This window comes from Phocoena phocoena, chromosome 10 (genome assembly GCF_963924675.1).
Source record: "Phocoena phocoena chromosome 10, mPhoPho1.1, whole genome shotgun sequence".
Taxonomy (NCBI): Eukaryota; Metazoa; Chordata; class Mammalia; order Artiodactyla; family Phocoenidae; genus Phocoena; species Phocoena phocoena.
Window position 1 is genome coordinate 83,743,746 of NC_089228.1, and position 22,103 is coordinate 83,765,848.

At 41.6% G+C, this 22,103-nt stretch overlaps 6 protein-coding genes across 6 annotated transcripts in view; 4 read left to right on the top strand and 2 right to left on the bottom strand.

Moving 5' to 3' along the window:
* LOC136129040 (zinc finger protein 665-like) overlaps positions 1–22,103 on the top strand; it is a 472,691-nt gene that overhangs the window by 258,875 nt on the left and 191,713 nt on the right.
* On the top strand, positions 2,031–2,765 carry H1-5 (H1.5 linker histone, cluster member). The gene has a single exon (XM_065885143.1). The coding sequence runs from the start codon at positions 2,085–2,087 to the stop codon at positions 2,763–2,765; it is 681 nt and encodes a 226-aa protein (XP_065741215.1). The 5' UTR covers positions 2,031–2,084.
* LOC136129067 (histone H2A type 1-like) lies at positions 3,526–3,918 on the bottom strand. Its single transcript, XM_065885151.1, has one exon. It carries the CDS (start codon positions 3,916–3,918, stop codon positions 3,526–3,528), a length of 393 nt encoding a protein of 130 aa, XP_065741223.1.
* Positions 4,237–4,617, top strand: LOC136129077 (histone H2B type 1-L). The gene has a single exon (XM_065885160.1). It carries the CDS (start codon positions 4,237–4,239, stop codon positions 4,615–4,617), a length of 381 nt encoding a protein of 126 aa, XP_065741232.1.
* LOC136129073 (histone H2B type 1-N) lies at positions 19,741–20,121 on the bottom strand. Its single transcript, XM_065885157.1, has one exon. The coding sequence runs from the start codon at positions 20,119–20,121 to the stop codon at positions 19,741–19,743; it is 381 nt and encodes a 126-aa protein (XP_065741229.1).
* LOC136129066 (histone H2A type 1-D) lies at positions 20,426–20,894 on the top strand. The gene has a single exon (XM_065885149.1). The coding sequence runs from the start codon at positions 20,445–20,447 to the stop codon at positions 20,835–20,837; it is 393 nt and encodes a 130-aa protein (XP_065741221.1). The 5' UTR covers positions 20,426–20,444; the 3' UTR covers positions 20,838–20,894.

A 22,103-nucleotide genomic window follows, 5' to 3' on the forward strand; every position in this document is an offset into this window, starting at 1 on the left:
AAGCCTTTGGCTACACGAAGGGACTGAAGAAAAACTGGCCCATACCTTGTGAAAGTTTATTGGTTTCTGTGGATAACTGTGTAAATGGCAAATGAAGGGTTTTTTTTGTTTGTTTTTGCCAAGTACCCTAGCTCCTTGACTTCAGAAAATGTGCCTCTTGCCTTCCTGTTGTAGAAAGAAATACTGGTCGAGGTTCAAGCCTCACAGCTGCCAATTACTACTAGCTGTATAATCTTTGCCAAATTACTCATCTCTCTGGGACTCACCTAGAACAGCTGTAAAATGTAGCAGACGAATTGGTTTGTAGGGCATGCTTAGATTCATTCCTGGCAGTTAAATGCTCAATAAATGTTAGCTCTCCTTATTATGCTTCTCTCCTGTAAAGCATGACTTCCCCCAACCTCTTCCTAAATTTTCTGAAAGTTTTGTGATTGAAAAAGTGGGAAATACTTGGAACATTTTCTTGTTAAGATCTTTTTAGATCTCGATTTGCATAGTTCTGAAAGGCAGGCCTGTAGCAACACACCATGAACTGTGTCTGTGAGAAGGAATACAAAACAGCAAAAGAGCCAAATAGTAAATATTTTAGGTTTTGCAGGCAACATATAGTCTGTCACAGTTTTTTAAAAATACAATTTAAAAATAGAAAAACTCAGCTCGACGGCCATACAAAAATAGGCCACTGTCTAGATTTGGCCATAGTAGGCTATAGTTTCAACTCCAGGAGCTTCTGAAGAGATGAAGTGTATTGGCCTACAGTTTTTCACAGGGGAGAACTGTTGATTGCATGAGAGATCCTAATCATCAACCCATCCAGGCACAAAATCCTGTCCATGCCTCCCCCTCCCACCTCCCAATAAATAGCAAACTTCATCCTCCATTCCACTTCCTGGTCATTGCCTCAGTTCCCTTGGATGTTAATGTTTTCCTGAATTCTCTTAAACTTCTATAACCTCCAGTCCCTTAAGAGCCAGTCCATACTTATAGTCAGTGGCCAATTATTTCACTGGAAGATACAGGTCTATCTTCACTTAAACACACAAAAATATCCACACTGATGTCCTACAAAAGAGGGTGTTTTGACCGTGTAATTTGTTAAATGTTGATGGAGGTAAGGAGTTTGAGAGCATTGGGAAAAGCACCGTGAAAGAGGGACAAAGTCCCATGCCATCTAAACAGTTTGCGCTTTCGAGGGCTACTGGAAGCCCTTGAATAATTTTTAGCAGGTTTCAGGGTTTTTTCTAAAATACATTATCAGGGTTAAGCATTTTCCTTTGTTCTTATTTTATTGGATTCGCTTAGGAATTAAAGAGAGAAAGCATCTCAATCAAAAACAAACCAAATTTGTTTGAATATAGGTCATTGGATCTTGTAGCCAAAGCAATTTCTATTCCTCCTGGAAGAAGTCACTGGCAACAGAATTTTTCCTAGCGGCAAAATCCCATTCTCTAAAGACAGTGGCACGTGGAAACTCCTTGGGAGGCAGAACCGGTTTTTAAAGTAAGATCTATATGGTTAATTTGGGGCTGTAGGCAACCAGCTGTCCTGCGCCTGTGTTACTTGCCGCAGTTTGAAACAAAGTTTATGGCAAAACCACGGAAACTAGTGTCTTTCCTCTTGCAAAAATCAAAGGCCGAACTTAGGGACAAAACCTTTTAAAAAACGTTCACTTGGTACTCAGTAAAAATTTATTGCAACAATGCAACTAACTAGCTCGATGCCTTACGCCCGATGGACACATATGAAAAGCTGAAGGGATTTTTAAAAATATCTTTCATTAATTGCGCGTGATTCATAAAAACACAAACAAGTATGTGAACATGGAGGCTGTTTTCCTCCTTTGGAGCTTCAAAGAGTCAAATTCTGTACCACTGTTTTTAGCATTTAATCAAATTTTGGGACTAACAAACACAATTTGGGAGTCCAACCACGAGAGCCGGCTGCCTGAGGGCGGTGGATCGGACGCTCCACCAATCACAGGGCAGCACCGGCTTATATAAGCCCCGGGCCCGAGCAAGGTAGCATTGCAAAACTTGCTCTTTGGGTTTTGAGTCTCTCTTCTTCTAGCAGTTTCTTCCGTCGCCATGTCGGAAACCGCTCCTGCTGAGACGGCTGCCCCGGCGCCGGTGGAGAAATCTCCTGCCAAGAAGAAGTCTACTAAGAAGTCCGCGAGCGGTGGCGCGGCTAAGCGCAAGGCGACCGGGCCCCCAGTTTCTGAGCTGATTACTAAGGCTGTGGCCGCCTCCAAAGAGCGCAATGGCCTTTCTTTGGCAGCGCTCAAGAAGACCCTAGCAGCTGGCGGCTACGACGTGGAGAAGAACAACAGTCGAATCAAGCTGGGTCTCAAGAGCCTGGTGAGCAAGGGTACCCTTGTGCAGACCAAGGGCACGGGTGCTTCCGGCTCCTTTAAGCTCAATAGGAAGGCGCCCACCGGGGAAGCCAAGCCGAAGGCCAAGAAGGCGGGGGCTGCTAAAGCGAAAAAACCCGCAGGGGCCACCCCTAAGAAGCCCAAGAAGGCTGCGGGAGCAAAGAAAGCAGTGAAGAAGACTCCCAAGAAGGCGAAGAAGCCCGCAGCCGCTGGCGTCAAAAAGGTGGCCAAGAGTCCCAAGAAAACCAAAGCCGCGGCAAAGCCGAAGAAGGCTGCCAAAAGCCCCGCTAAGCCTAAGGCAGTGAAGCCAAAAGCGGCGAAACCCAAAGCTGCCAAGCCTAAGGCAGCAAAACCCAAAGCTGCAAAGGCGAAGAAGACGGCTCCCAAAAAGAAGTAGGAAGTTGGCGCTTAAGACGCAAACCCCAAAGGCTCTTTTCAGAGCCACCCAGAGATCTCGGAAAACAGCTGTGCACTGAGTAACATATTATTCTCAGCCGCCCGCCAAGAAACAATTGCTTGCCTTCTACTTCCAGTAAATGTTTTCACCTTTCCTCCTGCTTGGAACTCAAAGCGGAAAACATACTCTTAAAAACACAACAAAGAAAATTTGACCTGCATCCAGGAACCTGCAAAATCGTCCACGGTTTTTTTAAGACATTTTGGTTCCTGGGTGTTTAGCTACAAAGAACTTTTTAAAGTTCAAAAGCCTGCGTCACGTTCAGATAGGTCAACTGTTTCTGTTCGGTTTATGCGCCACCTAATTCACTGCACACATCTATTTTTAATTTGATATTGCAGGAATCAAGGCACAGAGCATAACTTTAGCACTGGCAGAGGTCGAGTTATACTGCAAATAAGCCGAGAAAGTGTTTTGATTGTCCTCAGGGGCCCTTAAAGATACTTTGATTTTGCATCTTGACACTGCACTCACTTCCTTACCAAAGCTCTTGATATCTTCCTCCTGACATTCCGAGGACATGACTAGGAGTCCGAAAAGTGGCTCAAACTGCTTGCCAAATTAATTGCATGAAGTAATTTCTTTTCCCCAGGCAATAATGACAATGGAATTAAATGAAACTACTGTCCCAGCTCCTCCGCAGAAAAAGTAGGTGGCTCTGAAAAGAGCCTTTGGTTTCGAAGGCGTTGCTCTTGAGGCCTTACTTGCCCTTGGCCTTGTGGTGGCTCTCGGTCTTCTTGGGCAGCAGCACCGCCTGGATGTTGGGCAGGACGCCGCCCTGAGCGATGGTGACTTTGCCCAGCAGCTTGTTGAGCTCCTCGTCGTTGCGGATGGCCAGCTGCAGGTGGCGCGGGATGATGCGCGTCTTCTTGTTGTCGCGGGCCGCGTTGCCCGCCAGCTCCAGGATCTCGGCCGTCAGGTACTCCAACACCGCCGCCAAGTACACCGGTGCGCCGGCCCCAACACGCTCAGCGTAGTTGCCCTTACGGAGCAAGCGGTGCACTCGGCCCACGGGAAACTGGAGCCCGGCGCGAGAAGAGCGAGTCTTAGCCTTGGCGCGAACTTTGCCGCCTTGCTTGCCACGTCCAGACATAATGCAGTATTTTAAAGCCTACACCAGAAGCAACTAAGGTGAAAGAAGAAAATCGCACATTTTATAGCTGCAGCTGGGCGCGAAAAAGAAGCTATTCCATTGGGTAAAGTAGTAATTCCGTTTTAAAAGAGACGTGTCGGTCCTTTCAATGCGCGTTCTGATTGGACAAAGTTGATAATGACGTCATTAGCAGTGTTCGCCAATCAGACATAGAACTTTACTAAGTGTCATTTGAATATGCAGTTGTAAGTGAAACGGACTCGCCTCGCCCTTTGCTCACTCTTTGTTTCTCGAGGATTTTGTTAACGCCACTTCATCATGCCTGAGCTTGCCAAGTCCGCTCCTGCCCCGAAGAAAGGCTCCAAGAAGGCGGTGACCAAGGCTCAGAAGAAAGACGGCAAGAAGCGCAAGCGCAGCCGCAAGGAGAGCTACTCCGTATACGTGTACAAAGTGCTGAAGCAGGTCCACCCGGACACCGGCATCTCGTCCAAGGCCATGGGCATCATGAACTCGTTCGTTAACGACATCTTCGAGCGCATCGCGGGCGAGGCGTCGCGCCTGGCGCATTACAACAAGCGCTCGACCATCACCTCCAGGGAGATCCAGACGGCCGTGCGCTTGCTGCTGCCCGGCGAGCTGGCCAAGCACGCCGTGTCTGAGGGCACCAAGGCTGTCACCAAGTACACCAGCTCCAAGTGAGCCACTGGCTGCAGAGCAGTTGATCAGGTTCTGTCATATCCAAAGGCTCTTTTCAGAGCCATCCACGCTTTCCAAAGAGAACTGGCACTTAGTTTAAACAGCTTTAGAGGTAGACAAAAGCAATATTAATCTGAAGCCTTTAGTAAATGCTGCTTAATTTGTGCAACAAATTAAATTTTGGGTTTGTGGCATTTCAAACAAGATGATCTTGATAACAAGCTGTACATGTTACAGCCATCACCCAAAACGAATTTTATTGTGCTTATTTCACTTACCGTCCAGCTCAGCTTTACTCTGAGGATCAATCTTTAAGTTAGTGGCTAGCAAATTTCAAATGCTCTTTAACTGAACGTTTACTTATCTTACATCATTTTTCAGCAGTCGTACACTTGCCATTCCATGCCCTGACCCTCAATATGCTTTATAAATATCACCCAAAAAAATGAATTAAAGGAAAACAAGCAGGTAGTGTCCCCTTTAGATTTTTCATGTAATTTGATCCTGCTGCATTCTTAAGTTTTAATGTTTCACCCCTTTTGGGAATGACATTTCTGTTCACTATTATTTTTACATGGTCAAATTTTTTAATTGGGAAAAAGAATTTAGAGTATCAGTTTCTTTTCTGAGTCAGCTCCACATTTCATCTCACTTTGTTTCCTCTACCTTTTTTCCCCTTGTAATAAGGGGGAAACTCTAAATGAAAAGGCAATCTTTGAGACCTGAAGGATGGCATCTTTCTCCAAGGGGGAAGCGCAATCTCCTGGTGTTTAGGCCCGTATTTCAGAGCTAATTAGGCATTCTCAAGAATCAGTGTGGAAATATAAGTCCCAAGCATGCTACAGACTATCAGATATTAAGATGGTAAAACCCAACATCTTTACTGTTTTTCTAGATATTATTCAATCTTTTCCCATTAAAGGACAGGAGGCCTTGGGCTTCTGGGAATAGAAAGCACAAAATTGGGGCTGAACTTATGAGCTCAGGAACAAAGGAGAGTTAAGCCAAAACTGTAGACAAAAGCCAGTGACTGCCTTCCCTGTAGCCTCAAAAAGGTCACTAGAAACATGCAGAATATTTATGGAGTTTAATATTAGTTCATTTCTTTACTACATCAATTAACATTGAATATGAAATTAGAATTGTTATTGATGTAGTGAAGACATGACTAATATTAGGCCTAGAAAGATACAGTTATTTCCTGAAATGTACCATATAGCTGTTCTCCATTCTGTTTCTGTTAAGCCCCAGTTCCTCTACCATCTAAATCCTGTCTGTCCTGCAAAGCCAATCTCAAATCTAATCGCCTCTCTGATTATTCCAACTTGCATTGTTTTACCTTCTTGAAGTTTCTGCAGAGTTTTTTTCCTTTTTATTTCAACCTCTCCCACACACATACACCCTGTCTATATGCAAACCAGGACCTCCCAGTCTTTCCTATATCTTTATGCCTTTATCTCCATTAGACCTAGGAAATGTGATTTATTTCTAGAGTATTCTTTAGGTATTTAGCATTTTATTTTACAATTTTTTTGGGGGGGGTGCGTACCATGGCCTGTGGGATCTAGATATCCGACCACTGCATTGGAAGCACAGAGTCTTAACCACTGGACCACCAGAGAATTCCCTTATAATTCATTTTTAATCAACATTACCTGTGTCCGCTGTTATGATTGACCCATGGGACCTACACTTGAAATTAGGAGGACAATTCCTAAAACATTTGCCACTTACTTTATGAGGCCAAGATTTTGGCTTCTCTGAAACACAGTTTCCCTATCAGTAAACTGGACATAACAGCAATTCCTAGTCACATGACTATTGTGAGGATCAGTGAGACTGCTTTGTGAATGTCTAAGAATTATTATGCACATATTTTGTATATATTAAAAAGAAATCTTATACATCTATTTGGCATTTGAAAGGCTTAAGGTCATCTTCATTTATCAAACTGAATCTCAAAGTTCAGCCCGTACAGTGTTTTCTAGTTCATTTTTTCTTTCAATAAATATTTGTTGAGCACATATTATGTCCCACAAACTCTTCTAGGTGCCAGAAATATATCAATGAACTAAACAGAAAGGAAGTCATGCACAGATAGAGTTTATTTTCTAATGTGGGAACAGACACGCACATAACAAAAACAACAATAGAAAAAGAGTGTCAGAAGATAATGAACATTAAATATTTGGGAGGAAAACAAAGCAGAAAAGGAAGATAAAGAATGGGTTTTTTATCTTCCATTTTAAATAACATAATCACAGAATGCTCATCAAGAAGGTGAAATTTTAACAAAGATGAAGAGACGAGGGAGTGTGCCACTGGGGGAAGATTCTTCTAGGCAGAAGGAAGCAGGAACAAGAGACCCCGAATGTATATGTGGGGTAAGGGGGAAATACCTGGTGTTAGACAAGGGACAGCAGGTGGCCAATGTGACTGGGACTGAAGTGGCAAAAATAGCTGGAGGTGGGAAACGGTGCTGGGAATGGGGCCTTCCAGAATGTGTAGGACCTTATATGACAGTATAATGGCTTTGGATTTCATTCTTATATGTTTCAAATTCTTAGTACCCGCAGAAAGCTGTAGGTTTTGGGTGATCAGCTGTGACTCTTTTTTTTTTTTTTTTTTTTTGCGGTACGCGGGCCTCTCACTATTGTGGCCTCTCCCGTTGCGGAGCACAGGCTCCGGACGCGCAGGCTCAGCGGCCATGGCTCACGGGCCCAGCCGCTCCGCGGCATGTGGGATCTTCCCGGACCGGGGCACGATCCCGTGTCCCCTGCATCGCCAGGCGGACTCTCAACCACTGCGCCACCAGGGAAGCCCAGCTGTGACTCATTTTGACCCCTGATCCTGGACTTCAAAAGGACAATGGGCATGGTGCTCTGTGTGGAAGTGTCATTTTACTTCTTTGCTGAAACCTCTCAGAGAGGTCAGAGAGAAGGACTACCAGGCCAAGTCAGGGCATCAGGGACCCCAGAGAAGTACCAGACCCTTCCTTACAGATATAGGAACTCCAGGCCTTTTACTCCCAACAGTTACTTTTTGTTCCAGAATAGTCCTCTTCTCCAAAGCCTCCTGAACTGAGCAAATTCCTGTAGAAGAATCACTGATTTTGAATCTGTTTCCAGTTGGGGGTCACCAGGGACCACACAAACAAGAGCCACTGACAAATAATGTTCTTTCAAACATCAAACCCATACCCACCATTTACTACATGTGTCCACTCCTGAATCTTAACCTTTCTCCAACTTCTTTAGTTTTTTCTGGCCTTATTTCCACCCTTGTCTCAAGCCAAGAGAGTGAAATCTCGCATATTTCTTCTCATGGTACATTATCCATGTAACTAGGTAAAAATCAAAGGGCCACTCTCACTTTTACGTTCCTAGTTTCTCACTCCTCTTGTGTCCAGTGGTTCCCAATTTTAATCATGCATCAAACTCGCTGGGAGAACTTTGAAAAAATATATTACTGCAGAGCTTTGCCCCTAGAGATTCTGATTCAATTTATCAGAGGAGGGGCCTGGACATCTGGGGTATTTGAAATTCCCCAGCTAATGCTGATGGCTATGAGGATTGAGAGGCACACTCTTCTGTGCCAACTGTGGGAAGTAGCCTCTAAGATGGCACCCAGTGACCCCTACCTTCTAATATTGGTGCCCTTCCCACATTGCTCCAGCATTACGGTCAACAGGATATGACAGAAGTAATGGTATGTCACTTTCAAGATTCGATAAGAGACTTCCATCTTGATAACTCCCACTCTCTTGGATCACTTGTTCCAGAGGAAGGAAGCCAGCCTTTGTCATGAGTAACCTTATAGAGATATCCACATGGTGAGGTACTGAGGCCTCCAGCCAACAGCATTATAAACAAGCTTTTTCTTGGACTTTAGAAGCTCCAGTCCCAGTCAAGTCTTTAGAATCTAAAGTTTAGATGACCTGACTGCAGCTTTGTGAGAGATCTTGAATCGGACTACCACCTAAGCTGCTCCCAGATTCCTGACCCTAAGAAACTCTATGAGGTAATAAATGTTTGCTGTTTTAAGCTGTTCAATTTTGGAACAATGTGTTACCCAACATATTTAGTTGATAATATACCAACTGAAACCTTAGCAATCCTTTCTTTCAAGGTCAAATCTTGTTATACCTCTTCCAAGAAACTTTCCCAGATTGCCACATTCCAGAATAATATTACTCCCTCCAAATTCCTACAGCAGTTAATATTAAATACAGTTTGATGTAATAATAATAAATATTAATTATATTACATTTTATATATACAATTATATATAAGTAGTGTTATATTAATGCTATAATATATAATTTATATATTTATATAACATATATAGATCTATAATTTATATAGAAGTATAAAATATAACAATAGTGCCATTTTGCCATTTACTGGTTTATGACATTGCTTATTTTATTCAGTATTGTTCAAACTTCAGTTAGTTATTTGAGTTCCACTTTTATGATTTTTTCTGTATCAGGGTGCAATCTATACTATTGTTTACTTAATATTTAAAAAAATATATATTCTTTAGGGGAATTCCCTGGCAGTCCAGTGGTTAGGACTCTGCACTTTCACTGCTGTGGGCCCAGGTTCGATCCCAGGTCGGGGAACTAAGATCCTGCAAGCAGGGCTGCTCAGCCTAAAAAGAAAAAAAAAAAAATGAAATCAATGTATTTTAAAAGACAACCATAGTGGAAAATTCCTGCCTCTGACCATGAACAGAATACAACTATAAAACAATATGTAAATATGTAAATATATGTATATATTATTCAATTTCAGTTATATGCTATTTGCTGTCTACTACTTTGAGTCTGAAACTTGTTCTTTGTTACGAAGTTGAAAGACTGGGGAAAGGGGCAAGGATTAACAAGTGTTTGCAAGGCCTTAAAGATCTGCTAGCACCAAATTAATGCTTTCCCAGTTACTTAATCAGAAAGATTTAGAGAGAGAAGAAAAGAGAATGATATTTTCACTTTCTGTTTCAACATTTTAAACACCAAAGTCCACATACTATTTATGATAATTTTCCATGCCCCCAGTAATACTTAGTACAGATCTGAGAAAATATTGTTTAATTAATGTACTATTTAATTGAGCCACTATTATATGTCTAACTCAGGAAATATAAAGTTATATGACCCAGGGAAGCTCACTTTGTGGTGGAACATTTATTAAATTATACTTATTTTTATTTCTCATATTATTTAATCATTATTTGGTTGAAAGAAAAAAAAATCTATGTAATGTCTTTTTCATAGTAACTTTTATTTGTGCACCTCACCTGGGTCCCAAGAACACACTTGGAAGCAGGGTACATCATCTCATAAAATCCTTCTAAGAAAACTGGGGCCTTATTATTATCTCCATTTTACAGGTAATCAGAAGAACCACAGTGTTAGGCTGCACCCTGTAGGCCTGCAAGTCCTGTAATTGCCCAGCCTTGGGACCAAAAAAAATGCCTGGAGACAGCAACAGAGACATCAATGGTTTATTGAGCAGGGGATCTTACACGTCTGAAGCAAAGTTCTAGAGTGACTCCCCACTCCGTACCAACAGCAGACAGGACACGGCAGCAGTCTTCATGGTGGGGGTTGGGTGGGGCGTGTACCAATTATAGGGGGAACTGATGTCAGGTGAGCTTATCAGTTACCGGGGAAACCAGCAGAGGAGGACATCCCTCACTGTCCCTTTGGTTAACAGCCATCAAGGGGGCAGATATTTCCCTTTAATAACCCAGCATGCTGGAGCCGTTCTGTTCTAAGAATCAGAAAAATTTCTGGTTGGAGCAGGGGCAAACACTTAAGCAGATACTGATAAGCTCTATGATTAAGAGGAAAGGTCAGTCCTGTGAGTAGGGTGAGGTGAAGCAGGGACTGTTCGATCAGGGGATGTACAGAGAGCAAGAGAACAGCCATCTTGTGTGGCCTGATCATACACACAGGCTCACTGAGGTAGTATCCAAGACAACCAGCTGACAAGCATTGGGCAGAACTTCAGTCACAAAAGGTTTTCCAGGGCCTATGTTCCTTCCACCTGTTTAGGCTGCTTTAGAGTAGGTTCTTTATTAATTCAGATTATCAGAATGACCTTCCTTTGGTGCTCTATTTGGTTTTGCTATTTTCAGCATTTTATTCCCGTTCATGTATTTCTCTTGCTTATCTCCAGTACATCTGGAAGTTCTTCATTTCATCTGCTCTAATATTTTGTCATTTGAGGGATTATTGAATGTCAGAGTTTACGTCATGGCTCTTCACTCAAGGATCTGCCCTTAAGCAGTAAACTGTGTGGCACTTACATCTTGCTTTTGGCATATAGGGGAAAAAAATCACAGTAGTTATTGGCTGTCATTTATTAAGTGTGTACTATCTTTGGATACTGTGCATTATCTAATTTATTTTGCCAATCTAATGAGGTAAGTGCTAGTGGTATCTTTGGTCTACAGCTAAAGAGACAGAGGATTGGGATTGTAATATTATCGTAACATATTGGCTGCTTTATTAGTTTGCTAAAGCTGTCATAATAAGGTACCTCAGTCTGAGTGGCTGAAAAAACAGAAATTTGTTTTCTCACTGTTCTGGAGTCTAGAAGTCTGAGATCAAGGTGCCAGCAGGGCTGTTTACTTCTGAGGGCTGTGAGAGAAAGATGGGTTCTAGGCCTCTCTCCTTAGCTTGTAGACGGCCATCTTTCCCCCTCTATCTTCACATGTGTTCCCTCTGTACTTGCCTATGTCCAAATTTCCTCTTCTTAAAAGGACACTAGTCATATTGGAGTAGGACCTAACCACTTTCCAAGGACCTCATTTTAATTTAATTACCTCTTTAAAGACTCTATCCCTAAATATGGTTACATTCTGAGGGTTTACCGAGGTGGGGGGAGGCAGATAAAATTCTCCCCATAATAGCTGCCTTACTTTAAATAGAACAGCCAATAGAAATCAGGGGTGTATGACTACCTTCCCCGGACTAGGCCTAGTTTTGGTTCTTTGGAATGAGGAGGACAAAAGAAACTAAGAATAAGGATAGGTTAACGTTTAAATGTCTACTTTAAAAATAACTACATTGTTTCTATTGCAAATAATTAAGCAGCATTCAGGTCTCATCCACAGTGATACTTTAGCCTTTTACTTGGGCAAACCTGGATTGGTGACCCTCTGGGAGAATGAGTATAAAGGGTCTTCCCAGGGGGGGCTGCTGCTTCAGGGAGAGGCCTCTTCTTGTCTATTTCATTACTGCTTTCAAGGCAGAAATAATGGTCAGTTAAGAGATATAACAAGTCCATGTCTCACGTGGCACGATTTCAGGGGGCAGGTTTCTCTCTGCTCCTTGGTGGTACATATTTCCAACAATTGAAATACAGGGTGTCTGCAAGCATTGTGTGAGTATAAGTTGCAATTTTCAAACACTGTCTTCTGGAAAAGTTACAGACAGAGCTTAGTTCGTCTTAATTTCAGTACTATAATCAACAGGCAGACTTTGCTATACGTGCTTGTTTCCCACAGGAAAGGCAAAAGTTATTAATTGTACGATGATGATAGGGTAGAGCTATAGGACCCTCCAAAGAGAATCCGACCAGTATTCTCCCAGAAAAAAAAAAAAAAATTGACTTTTTTTTTTTTTTCCTGTTCTTGGGAACAAGAGGGAGAAACTTTTATTTTTTTTCCAGATAAAGAATGGCATCTTTTTCACTATTAAAACAAATACGAATGAGTCATCTCCATTTGTTTTGAAAGAATTTAGTTTGATGATAACAAAAGACCACAAAATCTATCATTTGTATACTGATGGCCACTACCATGAGGCTTATAAACTGTCATTGATCCTCTAGCTATTTAGACAAAATACTCCCCTTCTCTGTGCATCAGTTTGTTCATCTAGAAAATAGGTATGGAATGAGAGTGGCCTTAAAGTTCTATTGCAGGCTATCATCTTCCTACATAGGATGGACTGAGGTCCGGGACACTGGAGCAGCAGGGCACGGTGCAGATTAATGGTATGTATTCTTCTATATTTCTTAACTCCATCAAATTACAGCTGAAAAATTATTGAAAGTCATGGTTTGTGGTTTGTAGAGGTCTATGTTCCATGGTGTGGCCACTGTGAAAATTTAACACTAGGCTTGAAGTAAGCAACAACTACAGTCTGACGTAGCCTAAGGAGATAAGCATCCCACCTTAAGAAGTCAGGATGTTGTTCAGGGATTTCCCTCCACCAAGATTTTGGTTCCAACAAAAATATATCAGAGGATTGTCAGGATGGCAGAAGCGGAGAATCCATAGTAGATGTCATTCTGAGTGCTCTGATGAGGTTAATTGTTCTGATGACTTCAGAAGGATCCCTTCTCAAGCACGAAGTGATGGATGTAGCTCTGGAAAACAAGGCATAAGCGAAAGTTCAAGGAAAAAAAGATGTGACTGAAGAGATGGTAGCTTTGATAAAAATATCCTTGACAGTGAGGTGAAGGTGTTTGAATGTTAAGCTCTTTGGTGTGGACACTGCAAAAAATGGAGCCAGAATGAAATGTCTAAACTTCAAGAGATTTGACTCAAATATAACCTATACTTTTTAAGGTATATCCTATTACCATTTACTGATAAGGTATTGCAGTTAATCTCTGTGTGTTTAAATTTTGAGCTTCACAGACACTTCATAAAAGTTATTGATTTCTTCAAATTTATAAACCTGATTTCTTGAACCAACAATACAGTGTTTAGTCTCTTCCTCTAGTCCTGTGACTAGTATTTATTTACATTCAATTCACCATCTCACTTCTTTGATCATGAACAACTAACCCACTATGGCAACTGATGTGCTAACTTGAGCATCGTTAGCAAGAAATTGAGTTATCACTGGACCAGAGGGTATGCCTGCAGTGACCCATATCAATTTTACACAACTGCATTTTAAAGATTTTAAGGATTGGAAGTCCTAGAGTAATTTATGGGTTGACATTTAAAAAAACATTTTAACAAATACTATACCTTGATCCTATGTCCAGTAATAGTAGAGTAGGCAACTCAGATAAACCCTGATGCCTAGAACAACTAGAAAACATCTGATTGAAGGGTCAGGCAGCTAGCAAGAAAATGAATTACAGAGCCAAGAATCAGAAAAAGAAGAAAGCCCAGGGTATTAGGCAGCTAGAAAATAAGAAAGGAAGAAAATCTCCATATACTATTGTGGAATGATCTTCAGGATATATATTTTAAAGGAAACAAAAACAAAAACAAAAAAAACCCAAGGTAGAGAAAATTATGTGTAAGATGTTACTGTTTATCTAGTAGAGGGGTACTGGGACTTCCCTGGTGTTCTAGTGGTAAAGAATCTGCCTTCTAATGCAGAGGAAGCTGGTTCCGTCCTGGTCAAGGAACTAAAGATCCCACATGCCAAGGGGCAACTAAGCTGGTGCGCCACAACTGCTGAGCTCGCACCCTTCAACTAGAGAGACCGCGTGCCGCAAACTACAGAGCCCACGCGCTCTGGAACCCGCACCACAACTACAGAGCCCACGCACCCTGGAGGCTGTGCGCCACAACTAGAGAGAGAAAACCCGCACACCACAACTAGAGAGAAGCCTGCACGCCACAATGAAAGATCCCGCATGCCTCAACGACGATCCCGCATGCCACAACTAAAACCCGAGGCGGCCAAATAAATAAATAAATATTAAAAAATATAATAGAGGGGAACTAAGAATACACAAATGTATGCTTATAATTAACAAACAAATAATTGGAAGTTAAACCACAACATTAAAAATTGTTATGAGAGAGGCTATAGGCTAAAGGAGAAAGACCTCTTTGAACATACCTTGATTTGACCTTGGAACTATGTAAAAATACTTTATGTAAGGATAAGGTTAAATTTTAAAAAGCCAAATCCCTAAACATAACAGCAAAATGAAGCAAATGGATCTGTGTATTCAGATGGTAGCATAAGCACACAGGAAATTATTTCCAAATAATTTGAAAAACAGTAAATCAAACAGTTCTAGTGTGACATAATTTATTAAGGCAGCAGTTCTCAGAGTTTTCGACCCATGCACGTTTTAAAAGTATTGAGGATCCAAAGAATTTGTGTTTCTGTAGGTTACTACTATTTGATATTTACCTTATTAGAAGTTAAAACTGAAAGAATATTTGTTTTATTAATTCATTTAAAAATTACAATAAAGCCTTTTCAACATACATATTTTATGAAGATAGCTACATTTTTCAAAATTAAAAAATTAGTAAGAAGATTAGCACTGTTCTATATTTTGCAAGTATCTTTTAAATAAATTTCAGGATAATTATGAAAATAATTTTAGCTTCACACACCCATTAAAAGGATCTCAGGGGACTTCCCTCGTGGCGCAGTGGTTGAGAGTCCGCCTGCCGATGCAGGGGACACGGGCTCGTGCCCCAGTCCGGGAAGATATCACATGCCGCGGAGCGGCTGGGCCCGTGAGCCATGGCCGCTGAGCCTGCGCGTCTGGAGCCTGTGCTCCGCAACGGGAGAGGCCACAACAGTGAGAGGCCCGCGTAAGGCAAGAAAAAAAAAATAAAGGATCTCAAGGACCCCCAGGGGTCCCCAGACCACATTTTGAGAATCACTGCCTTTAGGACAAAGAGAAAGCTAACATTTTATTTATTTATTTAGTAACCACATTGTTGGTGGTAGTGTTGGGGATGGCTGTGGCAGAAGCTGGTACAAAGGACAATTTGAGAATGCCTTGGGAATTAGTGTTTGGATTGATTTCCAACAATGGCAATCATTAAAATGCAATTTGCTCTCCTGAAATTTTATTGAACAAAGCATCAGCGAGTTTCTCAGGGAGCTCTTTTTTGAGACTTGATCCTATAGCATTGCAGGAGGTGGAGTTTCCCCTAATATAAGTACAACAGAACCTTAAGACTGTAAAGCCAGGCGCTTTCTGGAGAAGAAGATGCTCATCTCAGTGACACAGGGCACAAAGACTTTGGAAAAGATGAATAGTGAGACACACCAGGTAAACTTCTTATTCAGCTCATCACAGTATTTGTCCCAATTGCTTATTATGGATTCATGGCTTTTACATGCTGAATCTATTCCAGTAAACTACAACTGTTCTGTTTGTTTAGTTTTAATTCTCAAGTTAGCACTACTTACACCATGGGGATTCTTTCGGGCTTTCTTGCCACTCTCATCTTAACTCTATTGTTACTCCAAACATGGGAGATCATCCTTGCTTTCAGTGAGCATGGTGTTCTAGACCCATCAGAATTTCCCTTGTCTCAAAACTTGTAATCAGTTCCTCTTCAAGGAATTTAGTTTCTTGAATAGAGGTGGAAATCTCCATACCAGGGTTTTGCGTGATGCACCTGGCTGCATCAGATGACTTTGAGAACACTATGATGATAGATTAAAAACCCTGTTTTTAAACGCTAAGTGCCTGTTACTCTTTTCACAGAAAGTCCTTTATCTTATCCCCAAATAAATTTTTTTTTTCAATCAAACTCACTTTTCTTCTTGAGCTGATAGCTTCACTCTTCTCTGCCATATAAAATTTCACCTCACCAAGGTTAATTTACTAGATTTGGGGCTGCTTATCTAAACAATGTGTTTAAAAAACAGTATTATTAAAAATTTTATAAAACATACAATGGACTTTTATCCAGATATATATTTCTAAGATACACATAATACATTAGTAATTTTAATATTTCACTTTGAGCTTTTGGAAGAATTAATATAGTCCACAGCTCATAAACATGACGATGCTCTTACTAGGTTTTCTTTTTGCAATGCATTGTCCCAAATGATTCTCCCAGTCATTATCATCTGTACACCAGTTATTTTAAAAGAAAATGAACTTTTAATTTTTCCAACACTCTCCACTTTCTGATTATTCTATTAATTCCATTAAATATAATAAAAATATAATAGAAATTAAAACTTAATATATATGTGTGCATGTATAAAGTGTATCCTGGCTAATGGAATGGTATAGCTAAAAATCTCAAAGGTTTGGCTCTCTACTCTCCATCTCACTGCTCTGTACCAAGAGCCTAAAATAACCAGACACTAGACAGTCAATGCTTTTATATTTTTTGTCACCCTCTTGGAGTAAGAGTGTTGGAAAATTAAAATATAACATATTTTAGTAATGTGTGTATAAATAAAACATATTTTATGTGTATATTATATATATATGCATAAATATATATACATACATGCACACACTCATATTATGGTATAATTATTTTAATTGCAGGCAGCATTGAATTTCAATTTCTTAAGATTTTTGGTCAAATACAGCTATTTGGCCAAATACAAATACATTAAAACATACAGAGTTATCTTAATATTTCACTAGTTTATTTTCAAGATATCAGTTTAAAATGTTGGGGAAGAATTAAATTAAAACGAAGCTACAATCAAATTAATACAATCAAATTAATATCAATAATTATTTTTTAAGGGCTTCCCTGGTGGCGCAGTGATTATCCGTCTGCCAATGCAGGGCACAGGGGGTCCAGCCCTGGTCCGGGAAGATCCCACACGCCGCGGAGCAATTAATCTCATGCACCACTACTACTGAGCCTGCTCTCTAGAGCCTGCGAGCCACAACTACTGAGCCCGCGTACCACAACTACTGAAGCCCGCGTGCCTAGAGCCCATGCTCCGCAGCAGAAGAGGCCACCGCAGTGATAGGACGGTGCACCGCAGCAAGGAGTGGCCCCCTCTGGCCGCAACTAGAGAAAGACCACGCGCAGCAACAAAGACCCAAAACAGCCAAAAATAAATAAATACAATGAGCATCTGAGGTAGTATTTGTCGGTCTCATTCCACACATGAGGAAAATAAGGCAAAAAATAAAATTAACTTAGCAATGTTATGCACATAAAATTTCTTTAAAAAATTATTTTTTAAAAGTCCAGTGTTACATTTATACAATGTCACGTACCGAATTTGAGTGGGATATTTTTATACAGTTCATATTCTCAAAACACTGTTCCACAAGAACCAACTAGTAAAAGACACTGATATATCTGAGCTATATTTTAGGTGCAACTCCAGAGTCACATCACATATACATATTCCTAGTATTAAATGAGGTGTAACTTTATAGTTTTCTTTTTTTTTTCTTGGACATGTGCAAGGACTTTAGAAATTAAAGCAGACACGATATAAAAAGTCATTTTTTGGGCCCGTGAGCCATGGCCACTGAGCCTGCGCGTCCAGAGCCTGTGCTCCGCAACGAGAGGCCACAACAGTGAGAGGCCCATGTACCGTAAAAAAAAAAAAAAAAAAAAAAAAGTCATTTTTTAAAGAATTCAAACATATTTAAAAAAATCCCTTAATTTATTAATGGATATTTTTCTTCATTCTAAGCACATGAGGAAATCCTCTGGGAAATATTTTGTCTCTATCTTTTATTATAACATACATTAAAATTATTCTTTTTAATATGCCTAATATAAAAGGTCAGAAATTTGAAATTATAAATACCTAGAAAAAATAATATAATACACTTTGCAAATATGTAGGTCATACTTATTAATTCTGAATGTAAGCCCTTAAGCAAAGATTCAAAGTAGTTTCCCCGTCGTAACACTTTAGTCCTTAAGAGACTTTTCATGGCTAGTCACTCATTTGTCTTGGCATACTGCAAATTAAATATATTAGGTCACCTATGTATTTTCATATGCAATATGAACAAATGGTAATTTTTACATCAAGTGGTCACTTTGTAGAATAACATACTTTTTTGGGGAAGCATTTCCATGCTGATTCCCTGTAAAGACTAAAATAGTTTTAAATATGCCATTCATTCCTAAGGGTCTAAAATGAAGAGATGGATTTTGGTTTCCCGAACTGAGGGTAGGGAAACAGCCCTTCTCTATTTTTAAAAAATTTATTCCGATTAATAGAGAAACAGTAAATGCAAGTGACATGCAGAAAGAAAGAAAACATGGAGAGGATCCTCATAGTATAGGTAGGAGTAGGACCTAATCTCTCCCATACAGAGAAATTTCACTCAGAGAAATTAGGGAGTGGAGAAAGTGGCAGAGTTCTTCCAACAAAGCCGCGTGGCCCAGAAATCTCCCAATTAGGATAGACTCACGAGGGACACCGTTGGTAAACTTCAAACTGCGCGCGCAGCGTCTGGATTGGCTATCGATAAACGTGGCACCTGGTTGATGTGTGCGATAATTTGAATTGGATTCTCACTTCCATTTGTTTTTCTTCTGCCTTTCTAACTTAATATTTGGCAAACCCAAACCCAGGGAAAGGGGAGGAGAGCCAGCACCTCTCCCCAAAGAAAACATAAGTTAATCAGACGATTGGTACCTTTCTTACTGTGTGCCAAGCAATTCATTAGTCAGGTATGTACACGTTAAAATTAAGGATGGAAGACTTTCCTGGTGGTGCACTGGTTGAGAGTCCGCCTGCCGACGCAGGGGTCACGGGTTCGTGCCCCGGTCCGGGAAGATCCCACATGCCGCCATGGCCACTGGGCCTGCGCGTCCGGAGCCTGTGCTCCGCAACGGGAGAGGCCGCAACAGTGAGAGGCCCGCGTACCACAAAAAAAAAAAAAAAAAGTTAAGGATAGAGCGCTCAAGCCATTGTTAGCAAAAACTTCTGCCGGGTTCAAACTTAAAGGCGAGCGGATTTTCCTTTGGGACAAAGTGCATTTTGCCTTCTTCACTACATGTGTCGGATAATGAACCTCCCCCTTCTCGACATAAAAACATATAAAAATATCTCGAGTATTGCTGCAGCACCACCTACATTGTAGTGGAAGTAATTTCTAACAAGATGAAAATGAGGAAACGCGAACAGAAGGAAGACTAAATGAAGACAGAAAAGATGACCATCTGCAAACCAAAGAGAGAAGCCTCAGAATAAACCACCCCTGCTGACAGCAAATCTTGGCCCTCTAGCTTCCAGAACTGCCAGAAAATAAATCTGTTTAAAGACCAAAAAAAAAAAATAAAAGGAATCGCAGAACTTGTTATACTTTGCACCAAATAACAAACACCTGCTGCATAAAGTGAGTGCCACTTCTCTTCAGAAGATTGAGTGGCTCTGAAAAGAGCCTTTGGGGTGTGGGCCTAGCCTTACCGCTCGCTCCGCTGCGGCCTGGCTCATTTGGAGCTGGTGTACTTGGTGACGGCCTTGGTGCCCTCGGACACGGCGTGCTTGGCCAGCTCGCCGGGCAGCAGCAAGCGCACGGCCGTCTGGATCTCCCTGGAGGTGATGGTCGAGCGCTTATTGTAATGCGCCAGGCGCGACGCCTCGCCCGCGATGCGCTCGAAGATGTCGTTAACGAACGAGTTCATGATGCCCATGGCCTTGGACGAGATGCCGGTGTCCGGGTGGACCTGCTTTAGCACCTTGTACACGTACACGGAGTAGCTCTCCTTGCGGCTGCGCTTGCGCTTCTTGCCGTCCTTCTTCTGAGCCTTGGTCACCGCCTTCTTGGAGCCCTTCTTCGGGGCCGGAGCAGACTTGGAGGGTTCAGGCATGGTGCGGAGTTAACTGCCAAGCAGTTCAAAAATAACAGGAAGAACAAGAAACAGGCTGAGCCCTCTTCCTTCACAGCTTCTTAAACAAAGGAGGCAGTGAGTAAAGTCGAGCGTCTGATTGGTGGTGAATCCTGGAAACAGCACGTAACAGTTTTGTCCAATCAAAATAGGTGTATTTCAAAATCCGATTTCATTGGGTTAAATAAAACTAGTTTTAGCCAATGGTACACCTTCATTTTCGCGCCCAGTGAAAATTATAAGTAGAGTAGCTCTCGCTGTATCTATTCAGACCTAACTCATATTGGTGGGTTTCTACTTTCAGTATGTCTGGACGTGGCAAGCAAGGAGGCAAAGCTCGCGCCAAGGCCAAGACTCGCTCCTCGCGGGCCGGGCTCCAGTTCCCCGTGGGCCGAGTGCACCGCTTGCTCCGCAAGGGCAACTACTCCGAGCGGGTCGGGGCCGGCGCGCCGGTGTACCTTGCGGCCGTGCTGGAGTACCTGACGGCCGAGATCCTGGAGCTGGCGGGCAACGCGGCCCGCGACAACAAGAAGACGCGCATCATCCCGCGCCACCTGCAGCTGGCCATCCGCAACGACGAGGAGCTCAACAAGTTGCTGGGTAAAGTCACTATTGCTCAGGGCGGCGTTCTGCCCAACATCCAGGCGGTGCTGCTGCCCAAAAAGACCGAGAGCCACCACAAGGCCAAGGGCAAGTAGAAGTACGTCGTTCTTTGCAACTCAAATCTTTCCAAACCAAAAGGCTCTTTTCAGAGCCACCCATCTTATCAACAAAAGGAGCTGTGCTTTCAAAGTCACATTGTTTTGGAAAGCAGGATGCTGTTGAAAATTAATCCTAGAACAAAGTTTGGCTAAGTCATTTGCATCTAGGTTATTTTCCCCAGAGTACCTTAAATGCCTTCCAAAAAGCAAAACATTTGCTTACATAATTTAGGTTAAACTTATGAGCAAAATTAACATCCCTGTGATTCCTCTACAGGGGCAAGTGTCCATCTGAGATAAAAAAAAACTTAGCACCATCCGACTTTGGCTTACCTTCCCTTCTAATTCAATTCAGTCTTACTGTGCACCACACATCCTCCTAAATGGGAATGGGGTAGTAATCCAGACAGGTAAACTACTTGTTTAAAAGTAACTTCAGGCAGAGAACACATTTCATAATGGACTGTTTACATCAATGATGGTGAAGTAAAGGCGGTTTGGAACTGCATTAGGAAGAGGGTGTGTCTTAAATAGGAAAGGTCGACATTGTAAATCACTTATCAGGTTCTTATAGTCCTAGTGCTGTCAGTGATTTTTGCTTTCCCTTTACCCCACCATCATCTCTCTCACCTTCTCTCAGATCACCAAGTCACCCTAGCTAGAGAGGGCCTTCAGTTCCTCTCCACATCAGCTCATGAATACATTTTGAATACATTTTAATGAAAATGAATTTCTTATGAATACATTTTCTTATGAATACATACAATTTCTTATGAATACATTTTAATGAAAATGAATTTCTATGGCATTCCTAGTCCATTAGAATAGGTTTTCTGAGTCTCCTGAAATATTTGTTTTATACACACACACACACAGGCCCTCTGCAGTGGAAGGGCCTAGTTCTAACCACTGGACTGCCAGGGAATTCCCAGTATATCCTATATTTAAATCTGAACCTCAATCACATGTAAATAATATTCATTGGAATAAAAGTGACCTCAGCAGTCACAAACAGGACGTAAATGTTACCTTTTTTCCCTTTTCTTTTTGGCTTCATTATTTGATGTTGGAAGACCCGAATCCTGATTTCAGTGAATCTAATTATTCAATTTTTCCCTCTTAAAAACTCATCTGCGGGACTTCCCAGGTGGTCCAGTTGTGAAGAATCCGGCTTCCAATTCAGGGGACGCGGGTTCGATCCCTGGTCAGGGAACTAAGATCCTACATGCCACATGCTGCTGGACAACTAAGCCCGCGCTCTGC